We start from the raw sequence: 19,635 nt of genomic DNA, 5'->3' as shown, positions 1-19,635 counted from the left end.
TTTATCAGAAACACAATGCCCCCTATTGCGCCCCTTTGAAATATTTTTTTTTTTGACCTTTGACCTTGAAGGATAACCTTGACCTTGAGCTTCCATCACTCAAAATGTGCAGCTTCATGAGAACGCCGCTTTGAATTTTTTTTTTTTTAACTTTGACCTTGAAGGATGACCTTGACCTTGAACTTCCACCACTCAAAATGTGCAGCTTTGAGAACGCCGCTTTGATTTTTTGTTTTTACCTTGAAGGATGACCTTGACCTTCCACCACTCAAGATGTGCAGCTTCATGAGATACACATGCATGCCAATAATCAAGTTGCTATCTTCAATATTGAAAAAGTAATGGCCAATGTTAAAGTTTTCGGACGGACAGATGCCATTTATTTGACATTTGACCTTGAAGGATGACCTTGACCTTTCACCACTCAAAATGTTCAGCTCCATGAGATACACATGCATGCCAAACATCAAGTTGCTATCTTATATAGTGAAAAAGTTATGGCCAACATTTAAGTTTTTTCGGACGGACGGACAGACTGACATTCACACATACTGACTGACAGACTGTTCAACTGCTATATGCCACCCTACAGGAGGCATAAAAATATGGGAGAAAATATTATTATATCTTGCAAAATCAGACAAAGGGTAATAATTTTGCCTAAACTCGTCACATAAATTTATGCAATATCTACAAATTAAAGTTATTAAACTAAATAAATTTGAGCAAGATCCACCCAGAACATAAAGAAGAGTTGAACAGAAACACGCTTCAAGAGAATATTAACTAAACAGTTTTTAAACAAACAAAGGGACAGAAGTCTGCCAAACATTGACGCAGCCCATACATTTCTTTACAATAATCAACCCTTATATATTTCACATGTGAAACTACACACTTAGCTTCAGTGCCCGCTTTGGGACGTACATACTTTCAACTAAATGCCTCCATCTCTGTTTGATCATAAATATAATGCTTGTGTTGAACAAAGACCAATTTATGTGAGGAAGCAAAGATCAAGGTAGCAAGATGTTTGCAATGCATTATCTTGTTTCAAGCCGAATATAATTATTAACTTACTACATAAATTCACAAATAACAAACTGTTATGGCTCCCATAATATCATTCTCAGACCAGGTCAATGCGCAATCATATGAGTCGCGTTCTGAGAAAACTGGGCATAATGCATGTGGAAAAAGTGTTGTCCCTGATTAGCCTGTGCAGTCCGCACAGGCTAATCAGGGACAACACTTTCCGCTTCTATGACATTTTTTGTTTAAATGAAGTATCTTATTAGCAAAATTCCAATTTACGCTGAAAGTGTCGTCCCTGATAAGCCTGTGCAGACTGCACGGGCTAATCTGCAACAACACTTTATGCACATGCATTATGCAAAGTTTTCTCAGAACACGACTGATATTTATAAAAGAGTCGGTCTCTGGGAAAAACAGGCTTAATGCACGTGTGATAACTTTACCCTCAAGTTCTAATTGTGGTTTTCTGAGGGCTTGGCTCAAACACTTTTTACAAACTGCAGTATTTGTTTCAATTATACAACATTCATTTTTATTAATGTTCAAATAAACATTCACAAATAATAATTATTTATTTAACCCCGTTATTTACACTCAATTGCATAGAAAGCATTTGAAATGCTCTAGAGTCCGTTTCCTGAGTGTCTATGGGGGAGATCTTTAAGAACGTTCCAACAGTGGGGATCGAACCCATGACCTCCCGATCGCTAGGTGGACACCATATCCACTACGCCACTGCAACCTAATATTTATTTCATAACTTACAGCTTCAAATACATACTAAATATCCAGTAGCTTAAAGGCATTTGGTATGGACATTTTAAGACTAACCAATGTGAGAACAAATAAGATTCAATCAATAAGCATTATTAGTATCGTATCCCATGGATGTCACTCGGTACAATGGTTTAAGAAATGGCTATTCAATAACACAATCATTATAGCAATATGCATAAGAAATACAACAGCCTTCTGTGTCTTTACTAGGGAAACATTAACGGCTTGTAAAAGCAATTTTCTCAACTCTCAATGAGTTGCCATAGATGCCCTCATGAGACTTGTTTAAGAGACAATGACAGAATGGTGTTTTATCCAATTTGCGGCAATTTGTTTCGAACATGTTCTATAATTGATTAAGATTGCATCAAGTTAATAGTTAGAATTTCTCCATTATTACCTTAAACTAGATCTGCATAGAATTTTTTAAAGGGAATTTCAAATCTTAACTTCAGTTAATTTTTGGTAAAAAATTCAGACAAATATGTTGTATGCACAATAAATGATTTCAGCTTACAAAAAGATAACATAATTTGAATAATTTTAGAAATATGTGGTTGATTGAAACATTTTAATGGAAAAGAACCATTAAGACTTAAATCAATCGATCCAAAATGAATTTGATCAATCAAAGGAATGTTGTGAATACTTGCAAAGAAAATACTAATTCATGCTAAATCATTTATCATAGTCAATGGGAAGAAATATTTCATTTAATACTTGATATGCAGTTGTGGCATATCAGTGTTTTTTTTGGATGTTTTATTCGGCGTTATTCTGCCCCATTCCCCCATCTCTAGAGTATATATTTTTCCCCAAAATATTTGAAAAATTCCCTCTCTGAAGTGTAATTCAATTTTAATCAATACGTCATTTAAATATGTCTTCCGTTACGAATTTATTTATTATCATTTTCCTGAACTGCCGCATCCGCGTGCATACTTTCTGATGCATACATTGATATTTATGTAAATTATGGAAATGGACACATTGCATTTTCTATGGGTATTTACTGTGGCAAAAATTATTTGGGATTACTTATTTTTATTGCTATGAAAAGTGTTACGTCATAAAACATTCAAAGAAACCGGATTATGTGTGCATAAAAATTGGTCTGCTGGAACAACGGTCTAGCTGCATGAATGTATAGTGTGGTCCAAGATCAGATTCAGCCTGTGCAGTCTGCACCGGCTAATTATGGACAACACTGTACGCTTTAACATAATTAAATTGTTTGTTTAAGGAAGTCTCTGCTAAACTAAAATCCAGTCTAGGCGGAAAGATTTTCCACAGACCATTTAGAAATGACATTATGTACAACAATGTGTTGAGAACAGCAGGGATTATATGAGCCTCGTTCTGTAAAAACTGGGCATAATGCAGTCCGCACAGGCTAATCAGGGACGACACTTTCCGCCTAAATTGGATTTTTGCTAAAAGAGACTTTATTTAATCGAATAAGGTCATAAAAGTGGAAAGTGTCGTCCCTGATTAGCCTGTGCAGACTGCACAGGCTATTCTGGGACGACACTTTACGCACATGCATTATGCCCAGTTTTCTCAGAACACGACTCATATGTGCTACTTACTGTGCCTCCAACGATTCGGCCCAGTGGATACCATGCACGCTCATCAAACCAGTTGAGAAAGTTGTAGAAGCCATGATTCACCATATAATGTGTGGCTCTGTAGTTGAACCTTGGGGAAAAAAACATTATAATTATTTTATAAAGTGCCATTGACTTACAGCTCATATTTCATCTTCATGTAATGAAAAGTTCCTTAAATCAAAATATCTGTTAGATAAATTTCAAATATTCTTAAATATGGGATTGATTGTACATATTTTTCAATCTAACCAGAGCCTGCAGATAAAAATTATATTTTTAAGCACTTAAAGGCATACATGCCATAATTTTTTAGGTCCAAAGCAGGACATTCCATAAAAAATTGTCGGGACATTTGACCAAAAAGCAGGACACCTAAAACGATCTATCATTCCACCTTTACTATAGTCAGTATAGTTCTAACAAAAACTCTTGATACTTTTATTCAAGACATAAAACATCTGATATGAAGCATGAAATCTAAAACATAACAATAACAGTTTTATTAAATAAGACAATAGCAAACAACGAAGATATTATTCATCTGTTTAAGAGTACAAAATCTAGAACATTACGACAACAATACTCATTATATTAATTTCAATGGAAAACATTAATGCAGGGGAGGCTATCCAGTTGACTGAAAGTACGGGTTACAGTACACTATCTATCGAACAGTTACACACGGAATGCGCGGCCGTACACATTTCCGTATTTTGTTTTCTTCCTATATACACAGATTAAACTGAATTGTGAATTGTCAGGCGCTGTATTGGGGTAGTGTCAAACTGTCATGAATAACAACACGTTGTTTTTATTACAATTACACAAGACAAGATGGGTAACTCTTTTACTGTTTGTTGCGATGTTTGTTTAAGCATGTGTCCATGCGCAGTTTGACTTGTCAATTGTCGCGGCTTACTTGTGTCAAGTGTTACTTGTCAAGTGTCAAGTGTTACTTGTCAATTGTCGCAGCTTAATTGGAGTAGGGTCAAACTGTCATGCATAGCACCTCGTTGTATTTAGCTTAATTGGAGAAGGGTCAAACTGTCATGCATAGCACCTCGTTGTTTTTATTACAATTACACTAGACAGGATGGGTATCACTTATTGGACTGTTTGTTGCGATTTTGGTATATTGCACATTCGGAATATCCCGCTATATTGGAACTAAACATTGAATGTAAAAGACTCATTTATGACGCAGCGTTAATTTTACAAAACAATTGTTTTGTAAACCGTTTCAAACAAATACAAAATAAACACATTTTCAACATTTATTTCATTATTATAAATCTATTGATAGCAATAAGCGACCACTATCTGGAAGACCACTATGGTGTGAATGTCTGATGAAATCAATAATGAGCCGATAAATCGCTGATAAGGTGTCATAAACAACACTGGTACACACGATAAGTAGAATCAGATTGTTAATTGGGGGGCAATAAAGGGATTAGCGGTGTTAAGTGTTAGCGAAACAGAGCTTGAATAGCGAATTTTATTGGGAACCTATACACCTTACATCGTTTTTTACGAATGTCGGGACAAATCGTCTCATGGCGGGACGGCGGGACAAAGGGCCCAAAAGCGGGACTGTCCCGCCGAGATCGGGACGTATGGCATGTATGTTAAAGGACAAGTTTCACAGATTTTTCATTTGTCCTAGGTTGCTTTGTCCTAGTCATATGATAAACATATGTAAATGCAGGGTTTGTTTCATAAAAGGATATTTTTGTTTTATTAAATGTCAGTATTTTATTATGTTTTTAGATGTTAACCTGTTGCAACTTTATGTTTTATATTTGACTTCAATTTTTTAACAAGAGCACCGCATAGCGGGTGCAGACCGCTCATCTATTTTCTTTTTAAAGGTGAAGGGACTCTCATTTTCAATCACAAAGGAGGGAGGGGTGGAGTGAAGAGGGGTGTATAGTGTGGGGTTGTGGACATTTATTACATTATCTTCCAAAAAAGCGAAAAAAAAAAAAAAAAAAATCGGGGTGGGGGGGGGGGGGTGGGGGTGGGGGTAGGGGGAAGGGCGATGGGGGGGGGGGGGGATTTTTTGGATGCGATGGTTTTTCAAACATAACCGTTTAAAAAAAAAAATTGGGGGGTATAGTGTGAGGGTGTGGTGGTAATTTGTGAGATGATCTTTAAAAAAAATAATAAAAAAATATATAATATATAAAAAAATGGGGGGGGGGGGGTCGTGTGGGGGTATAGTGTGGTGGTCATTTGTGAGGGGGGGGTGGGGTGGGGGTATAGTGTGGTGGTCATTTGTGAGATGATCTTAAAAAAAAAAAAAAAAAAAATAGGGGGGGGGGTGGGAGGTGGGGGAGAGGGGGGGGAGGGCACGGGGGACAGTTTGGGTGGAGTCTATTGTGGTATGTCAGGTAAGAGTAGTTTCGTCAAAGTATCAATCAAATCTAATCATAAATAAAGAAGTTATGGCAATTTTAGCAAAATTTAATAATTTGACCTTGAGAGTCAAGGTCATTCAAAGGTCAAGGTAAAATTCAACTTGCCAGGTACAGTAACCTCATGATAGCATGAAAGTATTTGAAGTTTGAAAGCAATAGCCTTGATACTTAAGAAGTAAAGTGGATCGAAACACAAAATTTAACCATATATTTAAAGTTACTAAGTCAAAAAAAGGCCATAATTCCGTAACAATGACAACCAGAGTTATGCAACTTGTCCTTTTACTGTACCCTTATGATAGTTTTTGAGTGTTCCAAGTATGAAAGCAATATCTATGATACTTTAGGGGTAAAGTGGACCAAAACATAAATCTTAACCAAATTTTCAATTTTCTAAGTATAAAGGGCCCATAATTCCGTCCAAATGCCAGTCAGAGTTACATAACTTTGCCTGCACGGTCCCCTTATGATAGTTAATAAGTGTTGCAAGTATGAAAGCAATAGCTTTCATACTGTAGGAATAAAGTGGACCTAAACACAAAACTTAATCAAATTTTCAATTTTCTAAGTATAAAAAGGGCACATAATTCTGTCAAAATGCATGCCAGAGTTATCTAACTTTGCCTGCCCAGTCCCCTCATGATAGTAAGTAAGTGTAACAAGTTTGAATGCAATAGCATTGATACTCACTGAGAAAAGTGGACCTAAACGCAAAACTTAACCAAAATTTTCAATTGTCTAAGTATAAAAAGGGCACATAATTCTGTCAAAATGCACGCCAGAGTTATCTAACTTTGCCTGCCCAGTCCCCTCATGATAGTAAGTAAGTGTACCAAGTTTGAATGCAATAGCATAAATACTTTCTGAGAAAAGTGGACCTAAACGCAAAACTTAACCGGACGCCAACGCCAACGCCGACGCCAAGGTGATGACAATAGCTCATAATTTTTTTTTTAAAAATAGATGAGCTAATAAATGAAAGCTTGTCAAAAGAATATTAGAGGTCACTGTGACCTTGACCTTTGACCTAGTGACCCAAACATGGGTGTCGTGTGTAGAACTCATCAAGGTGCAGCTACATATGCGTTTCAATGTCATAGGTGGAAGCACTTTGATTTAAGAGCCAATGTTAAGGTTTTAGCATGACACTGATGGCGGACGAGTGGCTATGACAATACCTTGGGTTTTCTCCGAAAACAGCCAAGCTAAAAAGTTAAACAAGAGCACCGCATAACGGGTGCCAACACTTGGCTGCGAAAGCCTGTCAAAATTTGTTTTTTTTTAGAGGTCACGTTACCTTGACCTTTGACCTAGTGACCAAAAACTGGGTGTGGCATGTAGAACATATCAAGGTGCATCTACTTATGAAGTTTCAAAGTTGTAGGTGGAAGCACTTTGATTTTAGAGCCAATGTTAAGGTTTTAGCACGACGCCTATGGCGGCCGGCTGACGACAAGCTGGCTATGACAATACCTCGGGTTTTCTCCGTAAACAGCCAAGCTAAAAATAGGTGTGGCGTGTAGAAATGAGGAAGGTGAATGTACATATGAAGTTTAAAAGTTGTAGGTGGAAGCACTTTTATTGTAGAGGCTATGTTAAAGTTTTATATTAGAGGTCGAAGCGACCTTGACCTTTGACCTAGTGACCCAACAATGGGTGTGGCATGTAGAACTCATCAAGGTGCATGTACATATGAAGTTTCAAAGTTTTAGGTGGAAGCACTTTGATTTTGGAGCGTATGTAAAGGTTTATGTTAAAGTTTTATATTAGAGGTCACAGTGACCTTGACCTTTGACCTAGTGACCCAAAAATGGGTGTGGCGTGTAGAACTCATCAAGGTGCATCTACATATGAAGTTTCAAAGTTGTAGGTGGAAGCACTTTGACTTTAGAACCAATGTTAAGGTAACTGTTTTAGCACGACGCCTACGGCGAACAACAAGCAGGCGATGACAATACCTCGGGTTTTCTCCGAAAACAGCTGAGCTAAAAACTAAATAAATCTTTAAATGTAAATACAAAAGCATCGTCCTATTATTGAGACAATATATGAGGCTTTTAGCACATAAACTGAAAATAGAGGAAACAATATCGCACATAAAACGCACTCATGAATTGTTTAGGCAAAGATAAACCACATTTTCAGAAAATACAGCCATATGAACATTCAAATCTCTACTTAACATAATGCTTTTAATAGACTCAGCTGAACCTAATCCACCTCTTTCTTGTCTTTAAAACTAAACATTCTGGAATAATAACCTACTTTTTTATAAGCATTATGAGCAGGGCCACATAACTATGTAGGATTAAAAATTCCCTTAATTCCATTGAGCCACAGTGAGAATATGATCGCACATTTATTCAACATTAAAGATGCTTATATATAAGTAACACTTTGAAGTAAAAATTAACATTCCTGTGACAGTTTTCAATTACAGATTTATGTCCGGTATGATTAAATTTGTAAAACACATAGTGTACATGTAAGTAATTTAAATCCTTGCAGGGCTTAACACTAACTTTTTTCAACAAGCCCATTCGGGCTAGTAAATGCAGAACCTACTAGTCCATATAAACGGACTCCCAGAGCCTTGATAATTTTTGCTATGGCGGCTCTGGCAGTCCATATGCACCCCTTCATAAACATGGGTGCAATTCAGCGCAGGGAATCCGTGCGCTTCACTAAACAGACGTCGTTCGAGAAAAATTGATTAAAATAATGAATAAACTTATAAACATGTTAAATTTACCTGAATGGCAACCAACGGATGTTATCCTTTGCATGCACCCTATAAAAACACGACGATGTTTCAACACACTTTTCTCGCTGTTATGTTTATGTTTAAATTTGAAACAGTGTATTCTGTATCGAATACCACATCGTTATCGACTTTATAGGCTGGAGCACATAACCCGACGTGCAAAATATTGGTGTACTGCGACCTAACCAATATTGGGTCAATTCTCCAATATGGCGGATACAGCGTACAAAACAAAACCTAAGTCAATAAAATCAATTATTTCTTGCTTTAATGGTACCATTTAGATAAGTTTGTGGTTTAGATAGGTAAACTTTAATAAGTTCTTGCAGTTTCAGTTTTCCTTAACCTTTGCATTGTTTATAACATTTTGCACCGATGGACAAGAGAGAGCGCATTGCAACTCCAAGCAGCCCACTGGGCTATAAAGCTTAGCGTTGAATTATTGTAACTACAGAACCTACAAGCCCTGACCAATCTTTCATGTGCCCCGACCAAAGTATTATCAAAACCTTTATATTTATCATTTAACTTGTATTTTCTTGTGCGTGGAGATGCGCAATTATGATTCAATCATTCTTATTAGCTTGCCTTACTAATGCTAATGAATTCAATATTCATCTACTTAAGACATCTATTTGTAATCTTCACGCCATTTCCGGAGAAATTTCCTTGTTTTTTTTCCTCTACTTTCTCTTACTTTCCTCCTTTCCTTTTCCTTTCTTATCCAAGGAACCCCTATCCCCACCCGTAAAGCCAATCTTAAACAACACCTTGAACGTAACAACCTTTTTACATAGATTGCCGCGGTTGCTGTCTGACAACAAACGGTAAGTGAATCTTAGGTGTCCCAAAATAACAAATAACGTGTTACGGTAGTCGTAACAATTGTACAAGGTTAACTCTCTACTAAAAGCCGGGATCGACCATTAATATTAGTTTTGCTAATTGAATTGCGTAAAAAAGATTCAAAACACTTCTAATCGATCAAACAAATTAAAATTATTTAAAATTGATAAATAAATAATAATTTTATATTAACTTTGTGTTAATGTTGAGTTTTATACCTTCATCAATCCGGGACAATCCTGGGCGATCCCAGCTTTTAGTTTAAAACGTATTTTTATCAAGAAAACACGTCACTTCGAGGAAACCAATCACGTATCTAGCGGAATTCCGTTTACAAAATAGGTACTGACGTGTTTTACCAGGAAAAACGCAGGGGATTTTCTGAATTGTCAGCCTCTTTTGATTGCAATCAGGGGGTTCCAAATCAATTTCGAGTTACGATCCGTTTGTTGTCTCCGAATTCACTCTGGGATTTAATTGTCATCTCATCATACTGTATTAAGATTTTTGCATCTTTCAAAAGCTTATTTAAAATGCAGTTTATTGATATAGAACACATAATCCCACCAAAAATACACACGACCGGTCGGGCATGTTACTGGGACATTGGCTAGCCCATACCTAGGTACAGGCAGTGAATGTCGTTCGGACGTGCTTTAGTATTAAGCCCTGCCTTGATATCAACAAAAAAATTGTTGTTGTATACCATAATAACTCTAAGTTTTGGACATTATATATAAGATACGGAAAATATTCAAAAATTGTGTCCGAAAATTAAATGTCTGAAACTTATAATTACAGTCGACTCTCGTTATCTCGACATCGGATATCTCGATATTCTCGATATGTCGAAGAAAGCTCAATGTCTCAACTTTTTTCCTTCTTTATCTATATTAATAAACATCGCATATCTCGATTTTCGTTATGTCGAATAATTCGATATCTCGATATAAAAATCTGTCCCGAGTCCCGATTTTACATGTATTTATTGTGGTTTATCTCGAAGTGCGAAAACTTGTCCCAGTGTCGGCAAAGGTGAGAAATGTTTTCTTGGATACTTCACCATCTCGCTTCGCCCGGCTGCTCCCGATACTGTGCGGTTGATAATTGATTCGTTAATAGCATCAATGACCACACGTGTGTTCAGGTTTTTTTTTCCTTCTTTGGGACCCGCCGAAAATCGGCCCTTTCCCCTCGGATGTTTTTTTCCCCTCAGCTGGTAAAATTTCCCCTAGATTTCATTTTCCCCTAAAAAAAAAAAAAAAATTTTTTTTTTTTTTTTTTTTTCCTTTAAATATGTAAGTTATCCTGATCCACTGTAGAAACTAGAAAAATCCTGCATAATTAAATTATCTGTTGCCTTGAATTTGTTTTAAAAACAGTAAAATATGTTAAATTGATTATTTTAGACTTTGCTTATTTTCCCCCAAGATCCAGCTTTTCGCACAATTTTTTCCCCCAAAATTCGTCGTTTCGCGCGATTTTTTTCCCCTCAAAAAAGGCCAGGCCCTTTCCCCAAAATCAGATAAAAAACCCTGGTGTAATGTAGTTAGCCATTACCACTTGAGTAAGGCCTGTCACTTTAATTGCAATTAATACACAGCCTGCCAAAAAGCCAAAAGACTAATTGTTTTTACAAACAACATTCCAAAATGCATTGAGTTATATTTTTGCCTATACACTTCAACACCGTTATTTCGAACACCGATAATCCGAAGTCACCGTTATTTCGAAGTATTTTTCGGGTCCCGATTGTGGTTCTTCTTTGTTCAATGTAAAATTTCATTGTTAATCCGAACTTCGTTAAACCGAAGAAATCGTTAATTCGAAGTGATTATGTCGGTCCCAACACTATAATTCGCACCTTATTATCAATCTTTAATTCGAAGTCAAAACTGCAAAACACTGAGCGTAATTTCACACCTATGTCGTCTGCGCGTTGTGTGTCAAAGCCGATAATTACACCTTTGTCGCCAGCGCGTAGCATGTTAATTTTATAATGTCGTCAAAAGCCGACGACGAGGCCGACAACACATGAATGAACATGATATCTAATCAACGTGTGACCACATGCATCAACAACGTAAGGCAGTTCTGCGAGCAAAACACGGGCGAAAGCAAATTCAATTTCCTTGACAAATTGGAGAAATATGTTACACGCGTCCAGTTTAGTGCTGCTAACGCCGGTGTTCAGAAAGACATCGCGTCTTATTAAAAAAAAGTGAATTCATTTCCAAAAATGTATTCATATTTATTTACATGTATGATGCGCTATGCATTATATTTTATATGTTCTGTAATTAGAGAAAAATAAAAAGAAAAAAAAAGAATCGTTTTATTCCTCCGTTTGTTACAAGTAGAAATCTATTGCTATCTGACTAGTTTACGTTTTTAAGTAAAACAATTATTAAAAGTACAGTGTGATCGAACCATGCAAATTCCACAATGTTGTATTTTTTAAGGATTAAAGAAGTCGTCTGTCAAACGTTTATTTCGAATTATCGTTAATCCGAAGTTTTTTTTACGGTCCTGACGACTTCGAAATAACGATGTTGAAGTGTATATAAACCGTTGCAAATTTGGATTTTAATGAACGCCAATGTCTATGTGCTGCTCTGTTATTGCATGGCAATTGGTTGGAATGCTAATAAAAATAATACATATAAGACTCAGAATGGCTTTTCATTTTTATTTTATCCTGTACTAATAATCGATTGAACTTTGCATAGATATCATCAAGAAAAACATCCTGGTCAAGTATCATCATTATTGGACCAAAACTATGGCCTCTTGTGTGTTTACAAGATATCATTGGGACAAATCTTCTGACCAAGTTTCATGAAGATCGGACAAGAAATGTGCTCTCTTGAGTGTTAACAAGGTTTCTCAATAGCCAAATAAGGAAAACTGCCCCGCCCACTGACAGCCATGTTTTTCAATGGACCGGAACCACTTTTGAACTCAAACAAGATATAATTAAGACAAACATTTTGACAAAGTTACATGAAGATTGGGCATGAAATGTGACTTCTACAGTGTTTACAAGGTTTTTCTTTTTTTAATCTAGTGACCTCGTTTTTGACCTGGCCTGACCCAATTTCGAACTCGACCGAGATATCATTGGGACAAAGCTTCTAACCAAGTTTCATGAAGTTCGGACAAGAAATATGGCCTCTTGAGTGTTTACAAGGTTTCTCAATAGCCAAATAAGGAAAACTGCCCCGCCCACTGGCGGCCACATTTTTCAACGGACCGGAACCACTTTTGAACTCGACCAAGATATCATTAAGACAAACATTTTAACAAAGTTACATGAAGATTGGGAATGAAATGTGACTTCTACAGTGTTTACAAGGTTTTTCTCTTTTTTTGACCTAGTGACCTAGTTTTTGACCCGGCACGACCCAGTTTCGAACTCGACCGAGATATACTTTGGACAAAGCTTCTGACCAAGTTTCATGAAGATCGGACAAGATATATGGCCTCTAGAGTGTTTACGAACAAATGTGGACGGACAGACGTAGAGACTACAAACAAAGACGGATCGCAAAAGCACACCTGAGCAATCAGGTGAGCTAAAAAGGGATTTAAAAAATTTGGTCTATCAGGCGATTATTCATATAAATGCTCATAAAATTAAATCAATGCAAATATATAAACCTTTGCAAATTCGGATTTTAATAAACGCCAATGTCTATGTGCTGCTCTGTTATTGCATGGCAATTGGTTGGAATGCTAATAAAAATAATACATATAAGACTCAGAATGGCTTTTCATTTTTATTTTATCCTGTACTTATAATCGATTGAACTTTGCATTTCAAATTACAAAATGTACATGTACAGTTCAGTATTCCGGAACGTGATTTAGGCATGATCAGATGGAAAACCCTCGTCTTGATTGGACGTCAATTGCATCATAACTTTAAATAGCAACATTACTGGATGTTTACTCTACAGTTTAGAAAAATGATAACCGCATGTGTTCATGCAATTCTGTAACACTTAAAACGTCATTTTAAGCACTTAAATTAAATAGCAAATTTAATGGTGCCTTGTAAAAACGCGTATATATCAGGTAATAGATAGGGTAGTTATGCCAAACGATGACGGCTTTAGTAATACCACTTATCAGGTATTTAGATGTTAAAAACAAGGTAACTTTTCGTCTATTTTTTTTCTTTGAAAACACCTAATCGGATATCTCGAACTCTCTTTATTTCGATATTTTTTTCTTGTTCCCGCCGACTTCGAGATAACAAGAGTTGACTGTATATTGAAATGAAAGCAAAAAATCAATGCACACTAGTGTTTGTACTTTAAAATAAATGTTTCTACTTTAAAATAAAAACAGCTTCACAGCTTTGCTTACTCTTGCCTGAACCGATACAGAACAAAAATGTAAAAACATTAAACAGATCTGCTTACTTAATAGGAAGATGTAATTTAAAATGCTGTTGGTTGAAGCAATTGTTTTTTACCTGTGTAAATGGTTATTTACCCAATTATGCAAATGTTATGGTCAATTGCTCTCAGGCATGCGTCTCCCAGGTTTTATGACCTTAATCCGTTTGTAAAACCCCATGATCACAAGTTAAGCGAATACAGTGCCAAAATCTGGTAAAATGGTTCTGTAAAATATACTGTCTGAAAATTGAGAGTCATTAATGATAGACAAAAAAGCCCATGTCCGATAATTAGTTATTATGGCCAAAAAATGGGGTGCCATTTTTATTACCGGCAAATTTCCATTTGGTCCGGCAGGTTTAACAGGAATGTTGGTCCTGGCGACCGAAAAAATGTGTAATGAATCCAAACAAATCATATTTTTTCGAAGAGCAAACCCCTTACTACATCATTAAAATGCAATTGCACATTGTTTTGATGTTTGCAATAAGTTTGTTAATATGTACAATTAGAAAATCCAACTGGTTACACAACACCTACTTCAAACTTGGTCGAGAAAGTTGCAACTGAGTTCTTACAAAAAAGATCTTGATAGCTTTGACATATTTTTCGAGTAGATAAGGACATTAAAATATGAATTTCTTTATGAAGCATGGCTGTAAAAAGGTTGCTTATTAAATATAAAATTTTCTAGTGATATCTTTATATATGCACTCGTCATAGGTCTCCAAAATTGTCATCATTTTACATCGTACAAGTTAGTGTCCGTTAACGGCAATTTTCTTTTTGAAACTTCTTACTTTAGTTTACGTTGTTATAATGCCTAAATGGATATCATTGGTCAGTTAAATATAGTTATCTTATTAGGATAAAGCACTGGCAGTGGCTTGTTGTGTTGTTTTTTTTGGTCTGGCTAAATGTTCTCCGGACCGGCAAATTTTCTGAATTTCCAATTTCGCCAGCCTGAACAAATTGCAAACATTTGTGTTTTTGCAATTCTTAAGGCAAAGTACTTAAACGTGTCAATGATGCTCAAATAAGATTATTTGACCGAACAAAAAGAAACTTGTTTAATTGTAAATAGAAGTTATAACAAGAGCACCGCCTTGCGGGTGCAGACCGCTCATCTATTTTCTTTTTAAAGGTGAAGGGACTCTCATTTTCAATCACAAATGAGGGAGGGGTGGAGTGAAGAGGGGTGCATTGTGTGGGGGCTGGGACATTTATTACATTATCTTCGAAAAAAAGGAAAAAAAAAAATCGGGTGGGTGGGGGGGGGGGGGAGGGGGGTGGGGGGGGGGTGGGGGGGTATTCTTGGGTGCGATGGTTGGACGGTATTCCAAACATAAAATAATAAAAATAAATATTTGTGTTTTTTAACCGTTTCAAAAAGAAAATGGGGGTGTGAGGTGGGGGGGGGGGGGGGTATAGTGTGAGGTTGTGGTGGTTATTTGTGAGATGATCTTACAAAAAAAAAAAAAAAAAAAAATTAGGGGGGGGGATTCGGGTGGGGGGAGGGGGGATGGGGGGGGGGATTCTTGGGTGCGATCGTTGGACGGTATTTCAAACATAAAATAATCAAAATAAATAGGTTTTTTTTAACCGTTTGAAAAAAAAATTGGGGCGGGGGTGGGGTGGGGGGGGGTATAGTGTGAGGGTGTGGTGGTCATTTGTGAGATGATCTTAAAAAAAAAAATAAAAAAAAAATTTAGGGGGGGGGGGGGGGAATTCGGGGGGGGGGGGGGGGGGGGGGGATTCCGGGTGGGGTGGCACGGGCGATGGTTTGGGTGGCGTCTATTGTGGTATGTCAGGTAAGAGTAGTTTTGTCAAAGTATCAATCAAATCTAATCATAAATAAAGAATTTAATCATAAATAAAGAAGTTATGGCAATTTTAGCAAAATTTAATAATTTGACCTTGATAGTCAAGGTCATTCAAAGGTCAAGATAAAATTCAACTTGCCAGGTACAGTAACCTCATGTTAGCATGAAAGTATTTGAAGTTTGAAAGCAATAGCCTTGATACTTAAGAAGTAAAGTGGATCGAAACACAAAATTAAACCATGTATTCAAAGTTACTAAGTCAAAAAAGGGCCATAATTCCGTAAAAATGACATCCAGAGTTATGCAACTTGTCCTTTTACTGTACCCTTATGATAGTTTGCGAGTGTTCCAAGTATGAAAGCAATATCTATGATACTTTAGGGGACCAAAACACAAAACTTAACCAAACTTTCAATTTTCTATGTATAAAGGGCCCATAATTCCGTCCAAATGCCAGTTAGAGTTACATAACTTTGCCTGCATCGTCCCCTTACGATAGTTAATAAGTGTTGCAAGTATGAAAGCAATAGCTTTGATACTGTAGGAATAAAGTGGACCTAAACACAAAACATAACCAAATTTTAAATTTTCTAAGTATAAAAAGGACACATAATTCTGTCAAAATGCCAGTCAGAGTTACATTACTTTGCCTGCACAGTCCCCTTATGATAGTTAGTAAGTGTTGCAATTATGAAAGCAATAGCTTTGATACTTAAGGAATAAAATGGACCTAAACACAAAACTTAACCAAAATTTTCAATTTTCTAAGTATAAAAAGGGCACATAATTCTGTCAAAATGCACGCCAGAGTTATCTAACTTTGCCTGCCCAGTCCCCTCATGATAGTAAGTAAGTGTACGAAGTTTGAATGCAATAGCATTGATACTTTCTGAAAAAAGTGGACCTAAACGCAAAACTTAACCAAAATTTTCAATTTTCTATTAAAGTATAAAAAGGGCACATAATTCAGTCAAAATGCACGACAGAGTTATCTAACTTTGCCTGCCCAGTCCCCTCATGATAGTAAGTAAGTGTACCAAGTTTGAATGCAATAGCATTGATACTTTCTGAGAAAAGTGGACCTAAACGCAAAACTTAACCGGACGCCGACGCCGACGCAGACGCCGACGCCAAGGTGATGACAATAGCTCATAATTTTTTTTCAAAAAATAGATGAGCTAAAAAAGTAACTACTACTGTTTCAGTTTGTGTAATTGGCCTAATGCCTATTGCAATCAAGTTCTCTCGCTTTTTGGATGTTACCTCTCAATACCAGGTAAACAATGCTAGAAGTGAATGTAATTTGAGGCTGTGTATGGAACTATCTGCTTTGCGTGGTTAATATGGTGTACGAACTGGTCCAAAACTATTCTAAACTGTCCGGGACGGTTTATAAACCGTCCGGGACGGTATGTAAACTGTCCCGGACAGTTTACTAAACTGTCCCGGACAGTTTTTTACTTTTGAACCGCTCGTGCGTCTGTAAACTGTACCGGGCGATTTATTTTGTGGATTACAAACCGTCCGGGACAGTTTAGGAAACTGTCCGGGACGGTTTCCTGGAAACTGTCCGGGACGGTTTCCTAAACTGTCCCGGGCGGTTTACAGGCATAAATTTTAGTACGGCATAGGTTCTTAAGAGGAGTCAATCAATCAATCAGAACACTCGTAACACTTCGCATTTGTGTGCCATTTCGAAAGTAAGAATTTCCTTTTTAAAAACGTTTACTCGAGTGATTGTTCGATAATTTATCATTGTTACGCGAATATGGACAGAGATCGATTTTTAGAGACTTGTCGGGATGTGTTTAATTCCATTACAAGAATTTTAGAGACAAATAGGTCCCTTGAGGTCATTAATTCTTCACTGACAAGATTGGATGCTCTGGCTAGAAATGTGAACAGAATGACCACATCATATCCCGAGTTTACACCTACTCGACATTTTCAGGGCAGCGACTGTAAAAGAAGAAGTTCGTTACCAATGTCAGAAATACTTTGTGGGCAAATACATTTATTTCGAGTACTTAAAATATTCATTTTTAACTCTGGCGTTTTTGGCAGCAATTATTGATTAAATATTTTTAAAATCATGTTTTGTCCGAGAAAAATAGCGTCGCTCGAGATGACAACGATATTACATTACGACTTCTAAAGAAAAGCATTATTGTAAGGAGTGTTCTGATTGGCTGATATAAATAATACCGTATCGGACAGTTTAAACCGTCCCGGACAGTTTACTAAACTGTCCCGGACAGTTTAAACCGTCCCGGACGGTTTATGCGCACGAACGGTCCAAAACTTTCCTAAACCGTCCCGGACAGTTTGTAAACTGTCCGGGACAGTTTAGTTAACTGTCCGGGACAGTTTAGAAACCGTCCGGGACGGTTTATAAACTGTCCCGGACAGTTTAGAGTAGTTTTGGACCAGTTCGTACACCATAGGTTAAACACGCTGTAAATAAACAATTTTGGCATGGATATAACCTGTTTTGCGTGGTTAAACACGCTGTAAATAAACAATTTTGGCATGGATATAATCTGCTTTGCATGGTTAAACTTGCTGTAAATAAACAATTTTGACATGGATATAACAGAAATTAACTAAATCTTTTAAGCTTTATTGTTTTTTGCAGCATTGTTTGCATGAATTTAGTCCAAATAATTAGACGTAAGCTACCCCGCTTACGTCTAAACGGCTACCGTCGTTTTCCTATAGCAAATTGAGTTCAACTTAAACTTCAGTTTTTCTCGTTAAATCTTTGCTAATGCATAAAATTATGATTAATTAGACATAAATGTGAGCGATTACCTCTTAAATGTATAAAAATTGTGCTTTAAACCACGTATGTACATTTTAAAAAATAAACATACACAACACACGAAGTGTGTTTGTCGTTTATAGAATTACATTGAATTATCTTGAACGAAATTATTTTTTGAATAGGTTACACATAACCAATTGTTGTTGTACAACAAACCACATCACTTTTTAGCTTTCTGTACTCTTTAATTAAATGGCACCTATATGTGTGTGTTAAAACTACCAGTTGTATCACGGAGTGTATATTGTTAGGAGATGAATCGAGTATTTGACCCTTACTGTAGTAAATTCAATCTTATGCAAAAACTATTCATCCGATTTTATTGGTTTATACGTTATCTTGTTGCTTATTAATTCCTCTTTCAAAAAATATGCGTTTTAGTATATTCCCGTTGTTATTAATGGATTTATAGCGAGATAAACACAAGAAATACACATTTTATGTTTTACCACCGCGCGTTTTACCGTATTGTGGCTATCGATCTTGTACAATTAGCGTACAGCGAAGCGCCGAGGTTATACATTTTGATGTACCCACTCACGTCTTTTGTTGAATTATAGTTTCATTTCTCGGCCGATTTTGACAAATTATATATCATTAGAAAGCTTACGTTACGTAGTAAACAGATATATAAATATATATTAAGTTTTTCTTCTGATTTCGACAGCCGGCGAGTTATAACTTTAACTTTTGCAAATATCATACCGTTTTGGAGTTTTAGAATCCAGATTTACGGTTGACATGTTCGTACTTAATACCAATGTGTAGCGTTCTTCTGATTTCGACAGCCCGGCGAGTTATAACTTTAACTTTTGCAAATATCATACCGTTTTGGAGTTTTAGAATCTAGATTTACGGTTGACATGTTCGTACTTAATACCAATTTGTAGGTTCTTCTGATTTCGACAGCCCGGCGAGTTATAACTTTAACTTTTGCAAATATCATACCGTTTTGGTGTTTTAGAATCTAGATTTACGGTTGACATGTTCGTACTTAATACCAATTTGTAGCGTTTATATTTGGAGTTCAGTTTTAAAAATTACATCTTGCTTAGGAGAATAGAATTCTGTATACGATAGAAAAAAAATGTTTAAAAACGAAAGTAATTAAGGAATGAAGGCGGAAGAAA

The 19,635-nt window shown here is 36.5% G+C and overlaps 1 protein-coding gene across 1 annotated transcript in view; it reads right to left on the bottom strand.

Moving 5' to 3' along the window:
• LOC127859324 (dolichyl-diphosphooligosaccharide--protein glycosyltransferase subunit STT3B-like) overlaps positions 1–19,635 on the bottom strand; it is a 51,991-nt gene that overhangs the window by 29,369 nt on the left and 2,987 nt on the right. Inside the window, exon 2 of the mRNA XM_052396652.1 lies at positions 3,402–3,510. Coding sequence (XP_052252612.1) covers positions 3,402–3,510 — 109 coding nt within the window. The remainder of the gene's footprint in view (positions 1–3,401; positions 3,511–19,635) is intronic.

Source organism: Dreissena polymorpha, chromosome 15 (genome assembly GCF_020536995.1).
Source record: "Dreissena polymorpha isolate Duluth1 chromosome 15, UMN_Dpol_1.0, whole genome shotgun sequence".
NCBI lineage: Eukaryota > Metazoa > Mollusca > Bivalvia > Myida > Dreissenidae > Dreissena > Dreissena polymorpha.
This window is presented reverse-complemented; position numbering and strand designations above follow the sequence as displayed.